We start from the raw sequence: 20,304 nt of genomic DNA on the forward strand, positions 1-20,304 counted from the left end.
TGTAGGGTTGTGTGAATTTTAATGTGCTCCCTTTTGGACTGCGAAATGCACCCGTCACCTTCCAGGGATTGGTAAATAACCACCTGAATGGATTTGGGGAATTTGTAGTTGCCTACCCCGACGATGTGGCTATATTCTCAGATTCGTGGGCAGAACACCAAGCTGTCGTCCAGCGCATAAGGGAGGCAGATTAATCGTTAAGGCCAAAAAGTGTCAAATAAGCCTAAACAGGGTAACGTACCTTGGACACCAGGTGGGTCAAGGTACTATCAACCCCCTACAGGCTAAGGTAAATACTTTCCAAAATTGGCCTGTTCCTAAGTCAAAGAAGCAGGTCCAATCCTTTTTGGGCTTGGCCAGGTATTACCGACTATTTGTACCACATTACAGCCAAATTGCCACCCCACTGACAGACCTGACCAGGAAAAAACAGCCAAATGCTGTTCAGTGGACTGAGACGTGTCAGACAGCCTTTAACCAGCTTAAAGTGGCCCTTACGTCTGATCCTATATTGAGGGTCCCAAGCTTCTACCACCTGTTCGTCATAACCACAGATGCCTCCGAGTGTGGTGTAGGAGCAGTTTTAATGCAGGAAGGACTAGATCAACAATTCCATCCTGTCGTGTTTCTCAGCAAAACCTTTGAGGGGGAAAGCCATTGGTCAGTCTCAGAAAAAGAACGTTACACCTTTGTGTATGCTCTGGAGAAGCTACGCACGTGCATTTGGGGACGGCAGTTTCACCTGCAGACTGACCGTGCTGCACTGAAGTGGCTTCACACAGTCAAAGAAACAAACAAAACTTCTTTGGTGGAGTTTAGCTCTTTAAAACTTTGATTTTGAAATACAGCACATTTCAGGAGCCTCTAACAAAGTGGCTGATGCACTCTCTCAGAAAGGTTTCCCAGAATCAACCGGGTAAAAATGTCTCTGCATTTTAAGTCATTGTAGTCCTTGAAATGTAAAAATTACTGTTTAGTTTTTCATGTAATTATTAGTAAAGTTAGAGGTGCATGTATCTTATTAATTCTGTTTCCTAAACCTCCAGGAAGAAATCCCAGTCAGTGTGGACCTGACCTGAACCAGGCTGGGCAGCACCGTCTGTGATTTGGGGGGTGTGTGAGACCTGAAGGGGGAGGAGTAGCTCCCTTTTGATGGACAGCCAGCCAGTTAGCTGTAAAATCCCTCTGAGTCTGTTCTCCGCTTGCTTTACCCGTAAAGGGTTAACAAGGCCACAGGTAAAAGAGAAGAAATGGGTACCTGCCAAAAGAGCCAATTTGAAGGTAGAACTTCTTAAAATTGGGGGGAAAAAACTTTCCCTTTGTCTGTTGCTCTCTGGGCTGCAGGGGTGGAGCAGCAATGCTATGTAAATCTTGAACCACATATTAAAAATTCATCTTCCATACCTAGAAGAAATTATTTGGATACGGAATGTTTAGACACAATCAGGTTTATTTTTTATTTTGGCTTGTGAATCGCCTCTGTGCTAACCCCTGATGCTTTTGTTTGCTTGTAACCTTTAAGCTGAACCCCCAAGAAAGCTATTTTGGGTGCTTAATTTTTGTAATTTTCTCTTAAGATCTAGCAAAAAGCCTAAGTTGCAGGTGTATATTTTCCCTTCTTGTTTTTAATAAAATTTACCTTCTTTAAGAACAGAATTGGATTTTTGGTGTCCTAAGAGGTTTGTGCATGTTGTTTGATTAGCTGATAGTCACAGCTAATTTCCTTTGTTTTCTTTCTCAGCTCTTCCCGGGGGTGGGGGTGAAAGGGCTTGATGGTATCCCACAGGAAGGAATTCCCAAGTGGCTCCTTCCTGAGTTCAAAGGGGTGTTTGTTTGTTTTTTTGCATTTGGGTGGTGGCAATGTTTACCAAGCCAAGGTCAGAGAAAAGCTATAGCCTTGGGAGTTTAATACAAGCCTGGAGTGACACGTATTCACTTTTAGAACCTTGCAGGCCCCTATCTTCTGCACTCTTGAGTTACAGAGTGGGGATTCAGCCTTGACACCTCCACATTAGCCATATTGGAATCCGTGGGTCAAATACAGATGGCAGTTTGGGAAGTCTCCCATAGAACAAAGCCAGAGGCCTACAGATTCGCCATAATGGATGAAGAAGAAGAACCGGAGGAGGAGGTTACACTGCCACTCTGTATCTCCTCTTCTTTCCCCGATGAGGCTATCATACCTCTACCCCCTATGTCAGCCAACGACTTTAAACACTTCCAGGAGCTGTTTCATAGGATAGCAGACTCCCTCCAGATTCCTTTGGAGGAAGTGAAAGAACAGCATAAACTGCACAACATTCTGCACACATCCTCATCCTCCAAAATAGCCCTCCTTGTCAATGAGTCCCTTCTCGACTTGGCGAACGTGCTCTGGCAGACCCCAGCATCCATCTGCAAGTGGGCCAACAAAAAATATTACATCACCCCACTCCAAATTCCTTACTTGTCAAGGCAGTGCACGAAAAGGGATGCCAATACCAACCTAGATCCACCCCTTATGACTGGGATTGGAAGTGATTGGATCTATTTGGCTGCAAGATTTATTGATCTGCTACGCTCCAATTCCACTTCTCCAACTGTGAGGCCAAATAAAATTACGTCAATTATTACAAAATCTGGGAACTCTGTCATGACCTTCCTGATGCCATGAAGGAGCAGCTCCAGGCGCTTATATCTAAAGGATACCTTGGCCCATATAGCTTTACAATCCTCCTTGGATTCTGCAGTTACTGCTGCCTGTTCCATTGTGACTGCTGTAGTCATGAGTTGGGTCTCATAGCTGCACCTTTCTGGGTTCCCCAATGAGGTACAAACCATAGCTGAGGACCTATCCTTTTGAGGTTCCCAAATTATTTGCATAGGGATGAGTCATATATGGATATATACTCATATATGGATGAGTCCCTGCACTCCCTGAACACTCAAGTACTCTACACTCTCTCTGCATCTATATGCTAGTGCTGAAGAGACAACTGGGGAAATAGCAATACCCCTGCAATCCTGAGCACTGTTCTCTCCTCATTTATGGTACAACACTGTTAACAGAAGCCCCCTACCAAGTGCAGACATACAACTCCTCAAGGGCTATGTCTCTCGCACCTTCGGCCAAACAACAATTTTTAAAGGTGTGGTTAAGGCCCCAAGAAGCCTTCCCCCTGTTCAGGTCTCAACAGCCATCTCCAACATCCCACCATTTTGACGACCATTTAGCCCCTTTCCATCATGGCAGCTAATTACTTTGTGTAAGTGGGTTCTAGAGGAGTGGTTCTCAACCAGAGAGAGGGGTATACCGTTGGGGGTATGTAGAGGTCTTCCGGGGGGTTGATCAACTAATCTAATATAGATATATGCTTGGTTTTACAACAGGCTATATAAAAAGCATTAGCGAAGTGAGTAAAAACTAAAATTTTATACAATGACTATACACTGCCACAACCTGACTGCCAGGGACAGAAAAGATCAGGACATTCGGCTGCAACTTCCAATTGATTTAGTTTCTAATTATATAGTAAAAATGAGAAAGTCAGGAAATTTCTGGTAATAGTGTATTGTGTAAAAGTGTACTGTGACACTTTTTTGTATTTTTGTGTCTGATTTTGTAAGCAAGTAGCTTTTAAGTGAGGTGAAACTTGGCATACACAAGACAAATCAGACTCCTAAAAAGGGTACAGTAGCCTGGAAAGGTTGAGAGCCACTGTTCTAGAGATCATCAAGGAAGGGTACTCGATCCCATTCCTATCTATCCTTCCGACCCACCCACCCTCCCTCCCAGTCTCTTTAGAACACATTCTACGGGAAGAAATAAACCACCTTCCATAACTGAGAACGATAGAACCGGTCCCATCCCTTCACAGAGGGAAAGGTTTTTACTCCCATGATTTTCTGATCCAAAAGAAATCCAGCAGGTGGAGACCGATCCTAGACCTTCAACAAGTTTGTCAAACTGCACCACTTCAAGATGGTTACCCTATCCATCATTATGCCGGCACTGGAACAGAGGGACTGGTTCTCAGCCCTTGACCTCCAAGGCACGTATTTTCATATCACAATAAACCCTGCCTACAGACAGTTCCTCTGATTATCATGGGAACCAATCGCTATCAATAGAAAGTACTGCCCGTCATACTTTCTACAGTCCCCCTTGAGTGTTCTCCAAAGTCCTCACAGTAGTGGCTGCCTACCTATGCAAAGAGGGCATTATCATATTTCCATATTTAGATGACTGTCTCCTCAAGGCCCCATCTGAACACTATGTCCTTCATGCTGTACGAATGACAATGGACCTCTTCTTGAATCAAAGGCAGCACGAGAGCTGATTTTCAGTGGCACTCACACTGCCCGGGTCCTGGCCACTGGTCTGGAGGCTCTAAATTTTAATTTAATTTTAAATGATGTTTCTTAAACATTTTAAAAACCTTATTTACTTTACATACAACAATAGTTTAGTTGTATTTTATAGACTTACAGAAAGAGACCTTCTAAAAACTTTAAAATGTATTACTGACCCACAAAACCTTAGAGTGAATAAATGAAGACTCGGCACACCACTTCTGAAAGGTTGCTGACCCCTGGCCTATAGTGTAAGCTCATGAAATTCGCTCTCTTCCCTCAATGTGGAGGAAGATATGCACAGCTTTTTGCCCCCCTCCCCATGAATTACGCAAACTGGTTATAGAATAAACAAACAAGTTCATTAACTACAAAAGGTAGATTAAGTGATTATAAGGGAGAGCAAACAGAACAAAGCAGACTACTGAGCAAATAAAACAAACTCGCAAACTAAGTTCAATACACTAACGAAACTTCAGATACAGAAATGACACTTGCATACAAATTGGATAATCACATTCAGTAAATCAGAACCTTTCAAATGATACCTCACATGACCCATCTTGTATAAAACATATCTTAGTTATGCCATATTAATATCATCAGCATATCTCTATGAAGAATATGGGGTGTAGCATCACAATGCATTCCTCCTCACATGAGATGTGCCACTGTTCTATGCCTTTCCTCCCTTTCCCCTTCTGTTCAGAGTACTTCACAAGATCCAAGGGAACCGAGCCCGAGTCATCCTTATTCGCATAATGGTATTCCCTCCGAATACTCTGCAACCGACTCCATGTCTCCTTTCACGGGGTGCGGATCAAGTCCTCCATCCCAATCCACAGCTACTCCACGTGAAGCCATGGTGCCAGGATTCAGAGATGACCTGTTCAGAGGCTGTTAAACAAGTACTCTTGAATAGCAGATGTGGTACAACTAGATGCATTTACTTCCACAAATGGACTAGATTCCAATCTTGATGCACTTCCAATAATGTCAAGGCAATGAGCACTCCAATTCCACTCATCCTGGACTGTATTTTACACCTTAAAAGATGGGGGTTATCCACCAGCTCCGTTCATGTGCACTTGGCAGCCATCATGGTCTTTCACCCCTAGATAGACGGCCACTCTTACGTTCACCCACCAACCAACCGCTCATGAAAAGATTCCTGAAAGGCTTCCAAAATCTTTATCCTCACATATAGGATCCCACCCCAGCTTGGGCCCCTTACTTTGTCTTACATTATCTTACTAGACCACCATTCGAACCAGTGGCAACGTGCTCTTATGTTCACTTCTCCATGAAAACAGCATTTCTTGTTGCAATCACCTCTGCCTGTTGGGCTGGTGAAATTGGAGCACTCATGACATTCCCCCCCCTCGCCCCCCTGCTTCTCATAAAGACAAGATTACGTTACGTCCGCATCCTAAATTTTTACATAAGGTGCCATCCTCTTTCCATCTAAACCAACCTATCCACCTTCTCTGCTTCTTTCCAAAGCCACACAGCAACCAGCACTAGGTGGCATTACATACCCTGGATGTCAGGTGAGCATTAGCCTTCTACCTGGACAGAACTAAATCTTTCAGATGCTTGCCATGTTTATTCCTATCAGTGGCTGAAAGATCCAAAGGCACAGCCATTTCTAAGCAACGCCTTTCCAAGTGAATCTCACAGTTTATAAACCTGTCCTACCAGCTGCATAATCAACCACCTCCTTCTGGCACTCAAGCACATTCCACCTGCTCTCTCTCCACCTCTTTGCCTTGCTCAACAATGTCCTGATTGCTGACATTTGAAAAGCGACCACATGGACATCTGTGGACATGTTTAGCTGTCACTACGCTATTACTCATGATGCAACATTAGATGCTCTACTAAGACACGCTGTCCTATCGTCCGCATTAAATGCTGCTCCGAAACCCCAGCCTTCCAACTAGGGGCATTGCTCTGTAGTTACCTACAGAGCAACACCCATAGGACATCGCTCGAAGAAGAAGAGAAGGTTACTCATCAGGTGCAGTAACTGAGGTTTTTGAGATGCGTGTCCCTGTGGGTGCTCCACTACCTGCCTTTCTGCTTTGGAGCTGAAAGATGAGCTCTGCGGTAGAGAAGGAACTGGGTGATGTTTGGACCGCACAGCACTTATATATACATGCTGCTCATGGCGTGAGACTGGGAGGTGCGCATGTGTGGTCCAGTGGGCACTGCCAGTGAAGATCTCTGATCCCAGACACGGGGCACTGCAGCACCTACAGTGGAGCAATAGAAAAACTGTGTGTACAGCAGGCCTCCGATAGTAATCAAGATGACTCTTCCTACCACTTGACAACCTAGTTTAAGTGGATAATCATACTAGCTTTTTTCTCTCCCATTTCGAGATGTAACTTAATAAGGTGTGGTGTTTTTTTTTTTTTTTTTTTTTTAGTGCCCGCTCCTACTCCCATTAAAATCAATGACAACGTTTCCACTGATCTTGGTGGAAGTAGGATTGAGCCCTTAATGTTAGATAGTTAGGACTAAAATTTCAAAAATACGTTTTTTACAAATATGAAATGAGCAATTACATGCGTAACACAAATTAAACAGTGGAGACTTGCTTGTGAGATTGCTAAAGTGCATGTTTTTTTAAATGTATTCCATACTGGTAACTTGTAAAGAATTTAAAAAATGCCAGGTTGCGCCTTTTTTGCTTCTTTCTGGTGTATGAAGAAGATCCGAAAGTTTGTTTTTGTTTCTCCAATAAGTTTATTTTCTGCGGTTTTTTATTAGTATTTTAAGAGTATCAGAAATGTTAAATGTGATCTTCCCTGTCAGTTATAACGTCTTGGGATCTCAGATGTTTATTTTGAGTTCTAACAACTTAGTGAAAAGGATTTTTTTAGACAGTCTTTCAACCAAGTGTTTATTAGACATTGTACTTAAATAGAAGTTAAACAGAGTTTTAAATGTGTTGACAAAAAATCCCTTTCACTGTCATTTGCTAGTTTTCAGTCTTAATTAATTTTTTTCCACTCATCATATAGCCTTCCAAATAGAGTGGATTTGATTTAAATTGATTTAAATCACTAGTCAGAAAGACTCAATTTAATCATAGATTTCTACATAAAAGTGCATTCTTGTTGGTTGTTATATTCTTCACAACTCAGAAATAGATGTAGGTTTAATTTTTAGAAGGTACACAGTACACATTTTTTAAAATGATTTATTTTGAAAACTGATTTCAGATTTGTTTTATAGCTATATCAGAAAATGAATGATTGTTTGGTTATTTCACTTACCAAAGGTAACTGAAGCAGAGAGCTCACCTCCCAATGACTTCATAAATATCTCCAATTCAATAGGTTAATCATTAATATTTGGAGGATTTTCTTGCCATGCTGTATTAGGAGGAGAACATCACCAGACAGACATTTAAATTGTTTTATTTAACTAAAACAACAACGTTATGTATTCTGGATTTTTTTCTTCAACAGCAAACATATTTTAACAAAACAAGCGTATGAATTTTTGAATTTAGTTAAACATTCAAGTTTTTTAAAATCAGGTTTGTTTTTGTTAAAATTGTTTTTAACTAAAATAGTTAAATGAAGTATATTTTTTTAAAAAAAACAAAAATTAAATTGACTATGTCAGCCAGGTCAACGTGCGAAACTTAAAATATTGGCTTCTGCAGCTACCTCAGTCGTTTTCACTTTCGTTTTCCTGTTTGTTTATAATCTGGAAAAGAAAAACAAGCTTTCCTGCTTCTTCAGGTCCCAAACAATTTCTCAGTTTGGAATGAATTATCCAGCGGAAGAATATATTCTTTCTACACCAGCAGAAGAAGCTACTGCTGTTAAAAGTGAGATTATCATTTCAGCAGTCTCTGAATCCAAGTGCTTAAGTGACTTCCACCAGTTCATCATTAAAACCTCATCAGCAAATATATTTCTTGAATGGTTCACCCTTCGGTCTGAAGTTTATTATAGTTGGCATTATGGAGGGATGATTGCTGGATGTCCCTGTCATAGGCAACTCCTCTTTTTCAGCAGTTAAGGTTTGACCCTGGTACCTAGTATTGAGAATATTTGCAAGAAAATGAGCTGGAGATAGTGCTTGTCCCATTCGTTAATGCTTGTAATTTAACTCTGTCATTGCATATTTCTCTTTTTAAGATCTCACTCAGTTCCTTCCAAATTTCAACAGCTTCAGCAAAAAATCAGCTATTTCCCTGCATTTTGTTCAAGGCTACAGAAATAGGCTTCAGGGTACTCAGCATGTGTTCAACATTTCTCTTAAGCCAACGTTGAAAACTTTGGCTGTGACAGTACTATCTATTTTCTCACGATTTTGTTCACAAACTATCATCAGATTAGGCCAGTTCTTGATATAGTGCTCAAAACAGTCCACTCCTGAGTTCCATCGCATGTCTTGTGGGGGAGTTAGCTTGGTTCCTCCCACTTTTTTCAGAGCTGCTGCTGCTGTAAAGTGGTTGATACGGAAGTATTTTGCAATTTCAACAATGTTAGCCTTTATTTCTGGAACACTTTTTGGCTAGGAGATGCATCAGATGAGCACTGCAACTGTATGTTGTTAGCTTGGGACTCACTCTTCTAAATATCTTCTAATCTTGGATACATTTGCAGCTTTGTTTGTGACCAAGCTGCGTAATAGACATTTGAATTTTTTTTCACAGTTTGTTACAGCTTTTATTGCTACTTCTTGCAAATATTCTGCTGTGTGTGCATTTCCTGATGTATCAATTGTTTCTGTAAGGAAGACATTCTCTTCTTCTGTTGTCACACAAGCAAATACAACAGGATCACTGTGGACATTGCTCCACCCATCAAGTCTCAGAGTAACAATTCACCCTCTACACCTTAAGCACACTGGTCAATTTCTCTTTCATATACTTTATCCAGCAATTTGCCTTCGACATCTGCTCTGTTGGGTGGACTGTGTCCTGGTCTTAATGACTGAATCGTGTTAATGAAGTGTGGGTTCTCAATCATATGGAAAGGAGAGTTTGTTGCATAAACAGACCAGGCAATTTTTTCATCAATTACCTCTTTTTGTTATCTGCTGGTTCTTATCACAAACTTATCTATGGTTGTTTCTGGATGATGGAGATTTTTTCTTTTTGCTACAGGTAATATACTGTGGCTATGTGATCTACGTGATGCGACTGGAATACTATCCTTGGCAGATAACTCTGAAACTATAGAAAATGATGGTGATCTTGAAGGTGGATGATCTTCAGAATCCTGTATGTTGAGGATGGATTTTCCTAAACAAAATAAGTCCATGCCGTTATTTAATTTATTACCATACTGCTCATTTAGTATTACTCATCGCGTTCACTGACATTCAGTACTACTTTAAAGGTGAAATTATAAAAGGAAGATCTACCTATTTCAGCTATTTATTTTTTATCACATCTGCATCTAAAATGATAGTACCATAGAGTAACAATTATATTTTTTGCTCAAACATGAGAATTCAAGAATAGTCCCAGAAGGAAAACAGGCAGTCCTTAAGAAAGAAGTATGAAATAAAAAAGTTTACAAACCTGAAGATCCTGCGTGTTCAGACATGTTCCTTTCATCATCTTCAATGCAGCTTCCTCCTGAGAAGGAACACTTTTCATGATGTTTCATTCGGGAAACCAGGCCTTGCATTTCTTTGTTGCACTGTTTGCATTTTGCACGCGTGTCTGTCTTACCCACAGGTAGAAGAACTTCATTAAAATATTCCCAAACTGGGTCTTTCTTATGGCCTGCTGCCATTATAGATTTTTCCTTCGAGTTAGAGAATGGTATGGTAGATCTCAAATCAATGAAGGCTACACTCAGAAAGACCTCAAGACTTCTGGAATATGCTGCTCAAACAGTTCCACTTCCGTTTCTACTGCCTGTCCCTTGCTTCTCACATTTATCTCCAGACTTCTTCTCCTTGTCCAGATCTATTCTGCCCTCAATAATCTTCTATTCATTGAACTTTTTGAAACTTTTGCTGTTTTAGAGAGAGGTGAGGGATTGACTCTGTGTACACAAATTTGCAGAGGGACAATAGGGTTGAGGTCTGTTGTTTCTCACCTCTATATATTATTTATTTTAAAACATTTTTGCTGTTAACAAGCATGTTATATCTGAAGAGACAAATCTACAATTTGAAAACTGCAAAACTAAGCATCTCTGATGGTATCTTCTAGACTGAGCACTGAGTAGATAGAAAGATTAATCTATACAGAAGCCCCTGGAACCCCATAAGACTGGGTCCCTAATCCATGAACTATTGGAACTCATTCACATAACTTTTCTTAAACATTTCATGAATATATTGTCTCATACTATAGAATTAGAATTTATAATCCCTATTCCATGATGCGATATTTTTGAACTATAATGTGTCTTAATTAAAACTATCTTTAGATAGGTTTTTCCTCAAAAAGCATTTTATCAAAAGAAAACTGTTTTAAATAAAAAAAAATCTGATTTTTTTAAATTTTATTTTTAAAAAAATCATTGATTTTTATCCACCTTGATTCCAAAGTGGATAGGACCAGAATGTCGAATGTAAAAAAAGTGAAACCCTTTTTGAAAAACATCTTTTAGACTAACATAAAAAAACCAAAAAATTATACAAGTCAGTTATTTCCCCCATTGCAAGTCATCTTTCGTGTCTCCACTTTTTATAGTGAACTGAAAGTTCTTTCTCCATCTTTTAAGGTGAAAGACTCATGCATATAGGGAGCGCTGTACCTTAGTGAAAATTTGTTAAATATGTAATCTCATCAGTAACCGTATTTTGTAGAAGCAACTTTTATCATGCATGGTTGTGGTTATTTTTAAGAAGGAAATGATTTAACTTCACCTCATTTTTCTGATTAACCTATTCTCTTCTTGTGCTAGACAAAAAATAATTTTAATCTGTGTAATGTTTGAAAATGAAATTATACTGTTAACACTAAGAGTGTTAACTTTATAAGCATTTTACAAAAGTGTTTCTCCTTTAGTCAGAAACTGGCCTGTTTCACTCACTGCATGCCTGAGCATGTGATACAGATTAAATGCCCTGAAATAAAACTAAACAGGACTTTTTTCAGGATGCAGAACCTGCGAGAATATCATATTGCTCTTTTGTTTCCAAAATGCATGAAGTTTCAAAAGTATAATAACTTATGTCAATGGGAAAGGGGAAGTAAATGAAAAGCTGAAGTGTTAAAAACATACTGAAATCACAACTATGGCCATTTTTTCCCAATATAAAGGTGTTCAAATTCAAAAGCAAATTTAAGAATTCAAAACATGTATAGTGCTCTAAGGTGGAAACACCCACTCCCCCCACCCCAAGTGGATATATGATTGGTGCAATGATTAGGGAGGCAATATACAAAAACTGGAAATCTGAAACTACTTTTAAATGCAAAAGCAAAATGCTCCTGAATGTTTAAATCATGTTGAGTAGTTTCCCTCCAGATAACCATATCGCTATACTTGATAAGAGTTGTTGATTTTACCAAAAATGTAGTAATAGTATATTGCTGGGTCAGTGGTCCTAGTGCAGAACAGGTGGGAATTCTCTAAGCTGTAAATTAAAACTCAACAGGCAGTGCACATCAGTTATGACTGAAGACTTACAATACCCGTAATTTTTTTTTTCCACTGCTGATGTTGGGGAAATTCCTCTGACAGCTGTTACTATTGTAGCAGTAGCTGACTTTAGTCTTTCATATTATTTTTTACATGAATTTACCTCTCCCTCTATCACACTAACATGTAATTCTGAACATTATGAAGAGATCCAACCTCAGCATCTCATGGACCTTAAATTTACTTTTATAGCCTCATTTGAGTTTTCTTATAGACACTGGGTTTATACTGTATTTGTTGTTGTTGCTTTGTACTGTTCTGCTTTTAGAAAAGGTCAGAGGAGTAGTCCAGTAGCTTAAAACATTGCCCTGGATGTAGTCATAAGATGTCCATTACAGATGGACCTGACTATTGCTTGAGATGTCTCTGTGAGCCATAACTTGTTGGTTTAGAAATCTATGCTCAGATTCCACTCAAGCTGCTAGGTCTCAGTGAGCAACACAAGCTTCTCTTGATCTCATAAAGCTTCTGCTAAGTAGCTGAGAAGGTCTCAAAGCATAAGTCCTTAAGTACTTCAGTACTTGTAACCGAGATGAGTCTTTGTTTTGGTACCAAAATAGGCTTCAGGGCAGCTCCTCTGGCATTTTTACAAGTGGCCAGCTGCTCCCTCCAGGTTAGTCAGTGAGCACACCAAAGCTTTGGTACGCTTACAGCATTGGTTATACTCAATTCCAAATTTAAGTTTGAAGTACCACCTCCTTAGATGGAAGTCTACCTCTGGGAGAGACCTTGTATCTCCACTGATAATACCTTATCTGTCTTTAATTTATTTCTTTGCAGAGATCTCTTTCTGGTTACTTCAGTTTCAACAGCATTGGTGGTGCTGGGACAGACCTCTGGCTCTGAGCTACAGTTAAGCATGTATAGCCTGAAGAACACGTTTCATTATATAGCTTTAGCTTTGTCAGTGACATATGCACCACATTTAATTGCTGACTGAAACACTGATCTAAAGCCAGCTTTGAGCTTTCAGAGCTGTTAGTGTGCTGTGTTAATGATGCCAATACCTACGTTCCTCTTTTCAGTGCTCTTGATTTACTTTGAAATACTTCAGTATTTACGCCAATGCCATTGTTGCATTGTTTATCCAATGGTGTCAAAGTTTTTGGCGTCAGTGTCTTTCACGCTATTAGGGTTTACTTCAAAATGTAGCCAATGTTGTGTTTCCATCTATGTTCATGTTTTTCTAGTTCTTCAATTTGGAGTACTTCTTCCAAGTGCTTAAAACATCTAGAAAAAGTCTCCATTTCTTTCTGATAGTTAAGACCCAAAGAAGGATGTTTATTTTTCCTCTCTCAGTGTTTTCCTATGTATTGTATTATAGGGGTAGTTCAGAAGTGATGGAATTGCTCCCTTTCCCTTTAAGGCTGTGTGTGGTACATCTACTGATTGAGAGAACTTACACCCCAAACTTGACTCTGGCATAGTTCTGTCATTTGATTGCCAACTACATTATTCAGATTTCTAAACTGTACCACAATTAGGATGAAGTTAGTATTTCTGAGACTTAATGAGGGTCTGGTTTCACTTACTTTCTCATAATTTGCATCTCATTTGCATGACCTCTAGTCTACCTTTGTCTGTGTCATTGGTTCCAACATGGGAGGAAACTTTTTTCTTATTCCAAGCCCCTGACCAAAACTTGTCCAGTCTTGAAATGATATCTCCCTACTACCTGTGGGGCAACACACAATATAAGATTCAGTAATCGTGTATAACTGCCTTACCCTACTCATTTGTAAGTAATTACCTTTCACTACTGCCCCTTTTCCTTCTGTTCTATGATCCCTTAGTTCTATATTTACACTTTATCATCTTTACATTATCTTAAGACTTTTGCAAAATGGATAATTTTACTATATTTACCATTCCTGTTACAGTGATTACATTTTTATCTTCTGCTTTTAGAAAACTAAGCTCTTAAATATATTCTTTATATTTTGACTTTATTTGTATAATAAAGCAGCTAATAAGTTTGATGTTATAAAGTGTTGCTGGATAGGTCTTAGTAACAAAGCCCTTGTACTGTTTACCATATTTCTGGGACTTGCATCTGATTACCCATATTTACCTATCAATCCCCGCTCTTCCTCTCACCAAATCCTATAGCAGTACCTGTTACGGTTGATGTATTGAATTCTTTTCTGGTAGCACAGCTGTGGTTTCTGCTTTCATTGCCCCAGAGAACAAACGACTAACTTTTGAATTGATAGTCTTTTTAATTAAATTAATCCAAACTACAGTTCTTTATCACAATTCACTTTACTTGATTACTTATGTAAAATTTTAGTACTCAGTCAACATTGCACAGCTACTCACATTGGAATCAGTGTCAGTTCTGCATACAAACTGGGAAAAGTGAGGATGTTGATGTTTAACTTTAACTTTATTTGTAGTTTTAAAAAATGCATCTCATGTTTTAGTTGGAGTATTTTATGATCCAAAGCTTGAATCAGAAGTCCTCTGAAAAAATGAAGAAAAGAAAAAAAAGCCACAAGTGCCATGGAGTTAAACCGCCTCAGCTTGAACAGCCAGGTGATTATAGTGGTAATTTAGTTTTTTTCAGTGTAATACTGATCAGATTATTTAAAAACATGTTTAATGAATTACCCATTAATAGCAACTACTGTGATCTGTGATTTTTATCTCAGAATGGATTACTTAATCATTTAGGGAAGACTTTGTGAATCTTGAGATTTTATAAAACTATATGTATATGTAAGATATGTGATGGGTGATCACTTAAAAAACTACTCTGAAACTTAAAATTTGTAGTATGTTTTATAAAAAAATCTGGGGTTGTGCTCATAGAAGTGAACTCAGAATGTGGAACATTTAGTGAAATTATGGATGAAGCCTGAGTTTATACAAGTTGCACGTGAAGAGGAGATAAGAGAGGATAGTAGTAACACAAGAAAGTAAAGGGAGATGTTAGGAAGAAGGCGTGAAAGGCTAAAAGGTAGTTTGTCTTTTTTATTTTATGTTTCAGCAGTTTAACATCATATTAGTTTTTATAGTTCTTTTGATCAAATTTCAGTGCATAAGACTGGCCACCCTGGGTCAGACCAATGGTATAACAACTTGAAGGTGCTTCGTGTTAACTCTGTATAATATAACTTTTTCTAAAAAATGCCAAATATTGGACCTTAGCCCAGGATCTGGAGCCCAGTCCTCTCCCTAGTTCAAGTCAATGGCAACATTCCCATAGATTTAAATGAGAAGAGGACCAGACCACACCTCTTACCTTTCAAAAATGAAGTTACCTTAAGTTAAGATAATAAACATATTAGAAATTACTTTTGCAAAATATATACTCTTATAAAACTTCTCATAATTATACAGTCTCCTAAATCATTTTACACTCAGTTCTGAGATTGAAATCAGAGTAGTACTTGTAATCGATCAGAGCTCCGTCTATGAAGTCAGAGGGGTTGCGTGGGTGTAAGGGAAGGAAGGATTTGGCCTAGTATGTTTAATGGAGTTGTTCTATAAATAATTTTGCACTGAAACATTTTTTACGGACAGTTAACTCTTGCTATGAGTCTTTCAGGCTCTATCTCTAACCTCTCTGATTTCTGCAGAGTGTATGGTGTTGAGACTGCATTTATCTTGTGGGTATGCAAAAAATTGAGTTGTTAAAGTTCTGAGTTCGGAAAGATTGTTTTACTAAACCATAATATTGGTAAAGTATACACTTAGTTTTTTATGAAGTCCCTTTTTATGTGAAAACCATGTGAGATGACATGAAAGATTAGACATGTCTATAATTATAAATTTTTTAAAAATTTTTTGGAAGATTTATAAAATGGTGGAAACATTTTTACTAAACAGTTCTAATGTTAATTATTCTACTAACCTCACTCAAGGTGAATGAAAGACTGGATTTGTTCTAATGGTGAAGGTGATGTGTAGTTTTTAAGAGCAAATTTTTATTGAGGGTAATTAAGAAAATACCCTTTTATGTCCTCATTTGATCCAGTTTCTGAGAATAAAGATGCTTTTGTTTGCATAGCAACTAATAGGAGTTTAGAGTTACAAAACAGTTCATTCATTATTATTTTTAATATCTCACTTTTATAGAAAAAATGCCAATCTTAAAAGGTGAAGCCTCGCATTATAATTCCGATTTACATAACTTGCTGATCTGCTGCCAGTGTGTGGACGTGATATTTTACTCAGAAGATTTAAAGGAAGTAGTAGAAGCACACAAGATTGTTTTGTGCTCTGTAAGCCATGTCTTCATGTTACTTTTCAATGTGAAGAGTCCAGCTGATATTCAGGATTCCTCTATCATAAGGACTGCACAGACTCTGTTTGCAGTGAACAGTGAGGCTGTGTTTCCAGTTTCTAACCAAGGTTCACCATGCGGCCCACCGGTTAGAGTCATTGTTAAAGACTCTTTCTTCTGTTTTTGTTTGTCAGACATTCTGCACTTCATTTATTCAGGTATCCTGTCAGAATGGTTCCAGTGTTTACTATCTTTTTACAGAGCAAACATATTGCTATGAAGTGTGTATATTACCCTACCAAAATATATTCCTCTATTAGGATTAAATCAATTTGATTAAAAAGTCCATCTCTATAACCCATTATTTCGAAGAGCTTCTACATGGAAATGGAGCTTAACCTTAAAATTATTGCTTTTAGCACTATACAGTCAGTTCCAAAGTCACTGAATCTAGTAAACCAGAAGCTTCTAAAGTGGAAAAAAATTTCCTCCAAAATTCTAAAAATGATGATAAATTTTCCATAAGTAACTGGCATTACATTCATTTTTACCTAACATTACCCTGCTAAAAATAGCTTTTCAGTGAGATAAATTTCAGAACAAAATAAAACTGTTAAAAATGGTTAAAAACATTGTGTACACTAGTATGTTAAAGAGAATGAGAGCAACATTATCTGGTTTGTTGAAGCAGAGGACTGGGAGTCATGTGATCCGTGTTCTGTTTTCATTTCTGCCATTTTCATTTTGTAACCTTGGGCAAGTCACTTAACCTCCATTTCCCTATCTGTTAAAATGGTGCTAACTATATTTTTCTGTTCTGTAAAGCACTTTGTGAGATTCAGTTGAAAGACACAAAAAGTGTAAAGTATTAAAGAACACTGAATCATCTAGCAACTCTTTTTTGTTTGAATAGCCTATTACTTTGTACTGATACGACTTCTAGTTGTATTACATATGACATCCCCACTAATGAAAACTATAAGATATTTTTGGGAGGAAGTAGTAGTTCTCTAAATAATGCATCATTACATTCACAGTAATTAGAAATGTGTACCTATATATTGTTAGAGATGTTATATGTAAGGAAGCTGAGTTTATCTCCAGAATGATGGTTGTTGAAAGTATTTAAAGGACCATTCCCTGAGAATGGCAGTCCATAGCCTTTGGAAAGGGCCAGGAATATTTTACTTTAATTCCTCCAAGACTGATTCCAATCTTATGCCTTCAGTAAACCAGCATGGAGCATTAGCAAACTTTTTGTAAAAATAATCTGGATGTAAATTATCTGGTTGGCTGAAAGAGCCTTCAGTTTGTGTACCATATCGGGTGTAAGCTGATTTTTTGTTTTTTGGCCAAAGTCTCATGCCAACCTTTGGAGGAGTGATCTTATATGAGGCTTGCATTGGAGGAAGTAGAGAGCTGAGCCCCCCAGTAATGGCATTTAACCTCTGAGGAGCTCTGCATGCTTCCTGATTCTCATGGCTTACCTATCGCTGCCAGGGAAATCCAACCCCACTGCAGGACTTAGTGCTGCTACTTGGCAGTTCAGTACTGCCTTATATACATGTGTATATTCCCACCATTTATATGCTGGTCAATAATTTGAAACAAAATTTAAAGTGGAAATTAGGAGATGAGCATCCTATGTGATTTTCTGTACTAATTATCTCCCACTGAACACACATGAGGTCTATAAAGCAACTTCACCAACTAGATCACTATGCTACATGCAGACTTATCAAATAATATTCATATAGGAAATGTTTAACTATTAATATCCTTTTAATGACTTTCTGAAATTCTTAATTCTCATCTCTTTCTCCTTATCTTTTTCTTTTGTTTCACTCTATTTTCTTTCCGCTTCTACTGCTCCAGAACTTCAGAGGAGGATGATACTGGCATTAATCCACTGAGTAATGGTAGCAGCTTAAGTAGGGCTTCAGAAGGAAAACCTCTGCTGGTCCCATGTATTTTAGCTGAGTGGCTGGAGCAGTCCTTACTAGGAGAAGCAGCACTTGAGTGAACTGCTTCTCTGTGGATCTTTGCTCCTTCCTTTCTGTTCAACTAGTGGTGGCAGCTTCTCTGAAAATGCTCATCTCTTCAGCATCTCTGGACTGATGAGGGGGTTATTTTTTTTGAAGTAGGCAGAGGATTGAGGAAATACAGATGAAGGAAGGGGGGGTGGTTGTAAAGGTAGGGAGAAATAGGGCAAGAAGAAGGAAAGGAAAAGAGATGGAGGGTAAAGAGAAAAGTGAGTATAGGTAGGTAGTTTACAAAATCGCAAAAAGAAATGTATTTGAAATCTATGCCAAATGTTTTTAATACACTGTTTTGGAACCTTTTTCTGTTTTTTTCGTTTTTTTCGTTTTTTTTTTTAAATCAGTCTACATAGAATAAATAAGTAATTTTCCTTACTTTAAATATAATACTTATTAAAACAAATAAAATTTAATAGTATAACTATTATATTTAAATTGTTAAACTTCTTATAAACCATTTTATAAGCTTAGTAATATGCTCAAGGGTGTGTGCTTTACCCAGTATACAAACACTGAAGATGTGTGCATATTGGCTGAATGCACACCTTGTTGTGTGCTATTGCTTCCTCATTCCGTAATGTTGTTCTGCATTAGATTCAGAGGACAAAACACTATCTTGGAGAAGAAGATTCCTCACAGTTTGTTACTCAAGCCCTTGATAATGCTGTAAATTCAGCCTCTTTTAATGGTGACTGACTTGGAGATGCGGGGGGACTTTCAAAGACACAAAGGAATTGAACAGCTAACTCCCCTTTAGTACTTACCAAAGTGAAGAATTTATGATGTTGGTTTAAATACCATATGGGCATGCACTGTGTGAGCCTCTGTCAACAATACCTCATTTGTGACTAATAATAATATCCCTTTTATTCTAGCCCTAGGCTTTTCTTGATCAGTCTGCCAATCCTTTCATACTGTGGAGTTTTTCTGATGTGCACCAATAGTGACCGATTAATTTAATTTCTGTTATAAATCGGGGTTTAAATTTAGATCTTCAGAGAAGAAAGACTAGTGCAGTAATCCTTTGTGCTTTGCCTTGTAAATACAGTTTGTTGGCCTATGCTGGTGTTCTGTCTTAATTTTACCTTTATGTATATTAGCCAAAACACACACAAGCAATTTATACTTGCATAGATCAAATTCTTCCCTAAGTTATAGCTTGCGATCTCATTGAGATCGCAAATGGTGTAAGTCAGTGCAGAATATGGTGCTTATCAGACTTAGGTCTTCCCATTTAGAGGATTTTTAAGGAAAATATGGAGTCAGGAAGAATAGAAGTCTAGTTTTTGAGATACAGTGTAGATGCTTTGTGCCCCACTATCAGTGGATTCTGTTCATAAAGTTGAAATAGACTTTCCCTCTCTTCCGCCACTGCTGGTATAGTGGCACGACTGGCAGATGGGGATGAGATCAGGGTATTCCATACTGCATCAATGCCTAGCTACTGTTTCAGCCCCTTGGGTTTGACTACAGTGGGTGAATGTCAGAGCACACTGAGGTCTGCTCTAACTTATGCATGGTGACTGGCCTGCACAATGTGGGGCCTAGCATCACAAAAGGACATGAATATGAGCTGTATTCCACCTTTTCATCTCCCTTACCCCTTCAGACTATGTGCCTCTCATCTATAGTTGAGTCCCCCAACCCGAATGGTCATTGAAACAAAGCATTGATGTTTGAAGTTTATTCAGACAAAATATTAAACCATGTTTTTTACCTTGTTTCTTCAAATGATACCATATGATACCAGTTAAGTATACATTATTGCTAAATAAAGATATTTACTGTGCAGTTTGGGCTGGATCCTACCCCCATTAAGGGCAGTTGTGAATAGAATAAGGGTCTCCGAAAGAGGAGAGAGTTTTTTAAATGATGGAATATGCTACCTATTGCTGAAAGAGACTCTCTCTTTGCTAACCTTATAACCATTTGGTAAAGTTTAGATGGAAGTTCTACAGATTACTTTAAAAATGTTTGTTTTTCACATTTACTACCAAAAATTTTAGCAATTGCAGTTTAGTCTTTTGAAAATATAGATAATCCCTCAATTGGATAATTGTCTTTAAAA

General features: G+C 38.2%; 1 protein-coding gene across 2 annotated transcripts in view; it reads left to right on the forward strand.

Annotated features, from left to right (window-relative positions):
• The window catches only part of RHOBTB3 (Rho related BTB domain containing 3), a 73,680-nt gene that overhangs the window by 27,681 nt on the left and 25,695 nt on the right, over positions 1 to 20,304 (forward strand). The window contains exons 6-7 of one of the 2 annotated variants that reach the window (XM_074952869.1): positions 14,393 to 14,504; positions 16,050 to 16,415. In XM_074952869.1, the coding sequence (XP_074808970.1) occupies positions 14,393 to 14,504; positions 16,050 to 16,415 (478 nt within the window). The remainder of the gene's footprint in view (positions 1 to 14,392; positions 14,505 to 16,049; positions 16,416 to 20,304) is intronic. The other variant, XM_074952870.1, reaches the window with a different exon arrangement.

Source organism: Natator depressus, chromosome 5, assembly GCF_965152275.1.
Source record: "Natator depressus isolate rNatDep1 chromosome 5, rNatDep2.hap1, whole genome shotgun sequence".
In the NCBI taxonomy this organism is placed as follows: Eukaryota; Metazoa; Chordata; order Testudines; family Cheloniidae; genus Natator; species Natator depressus.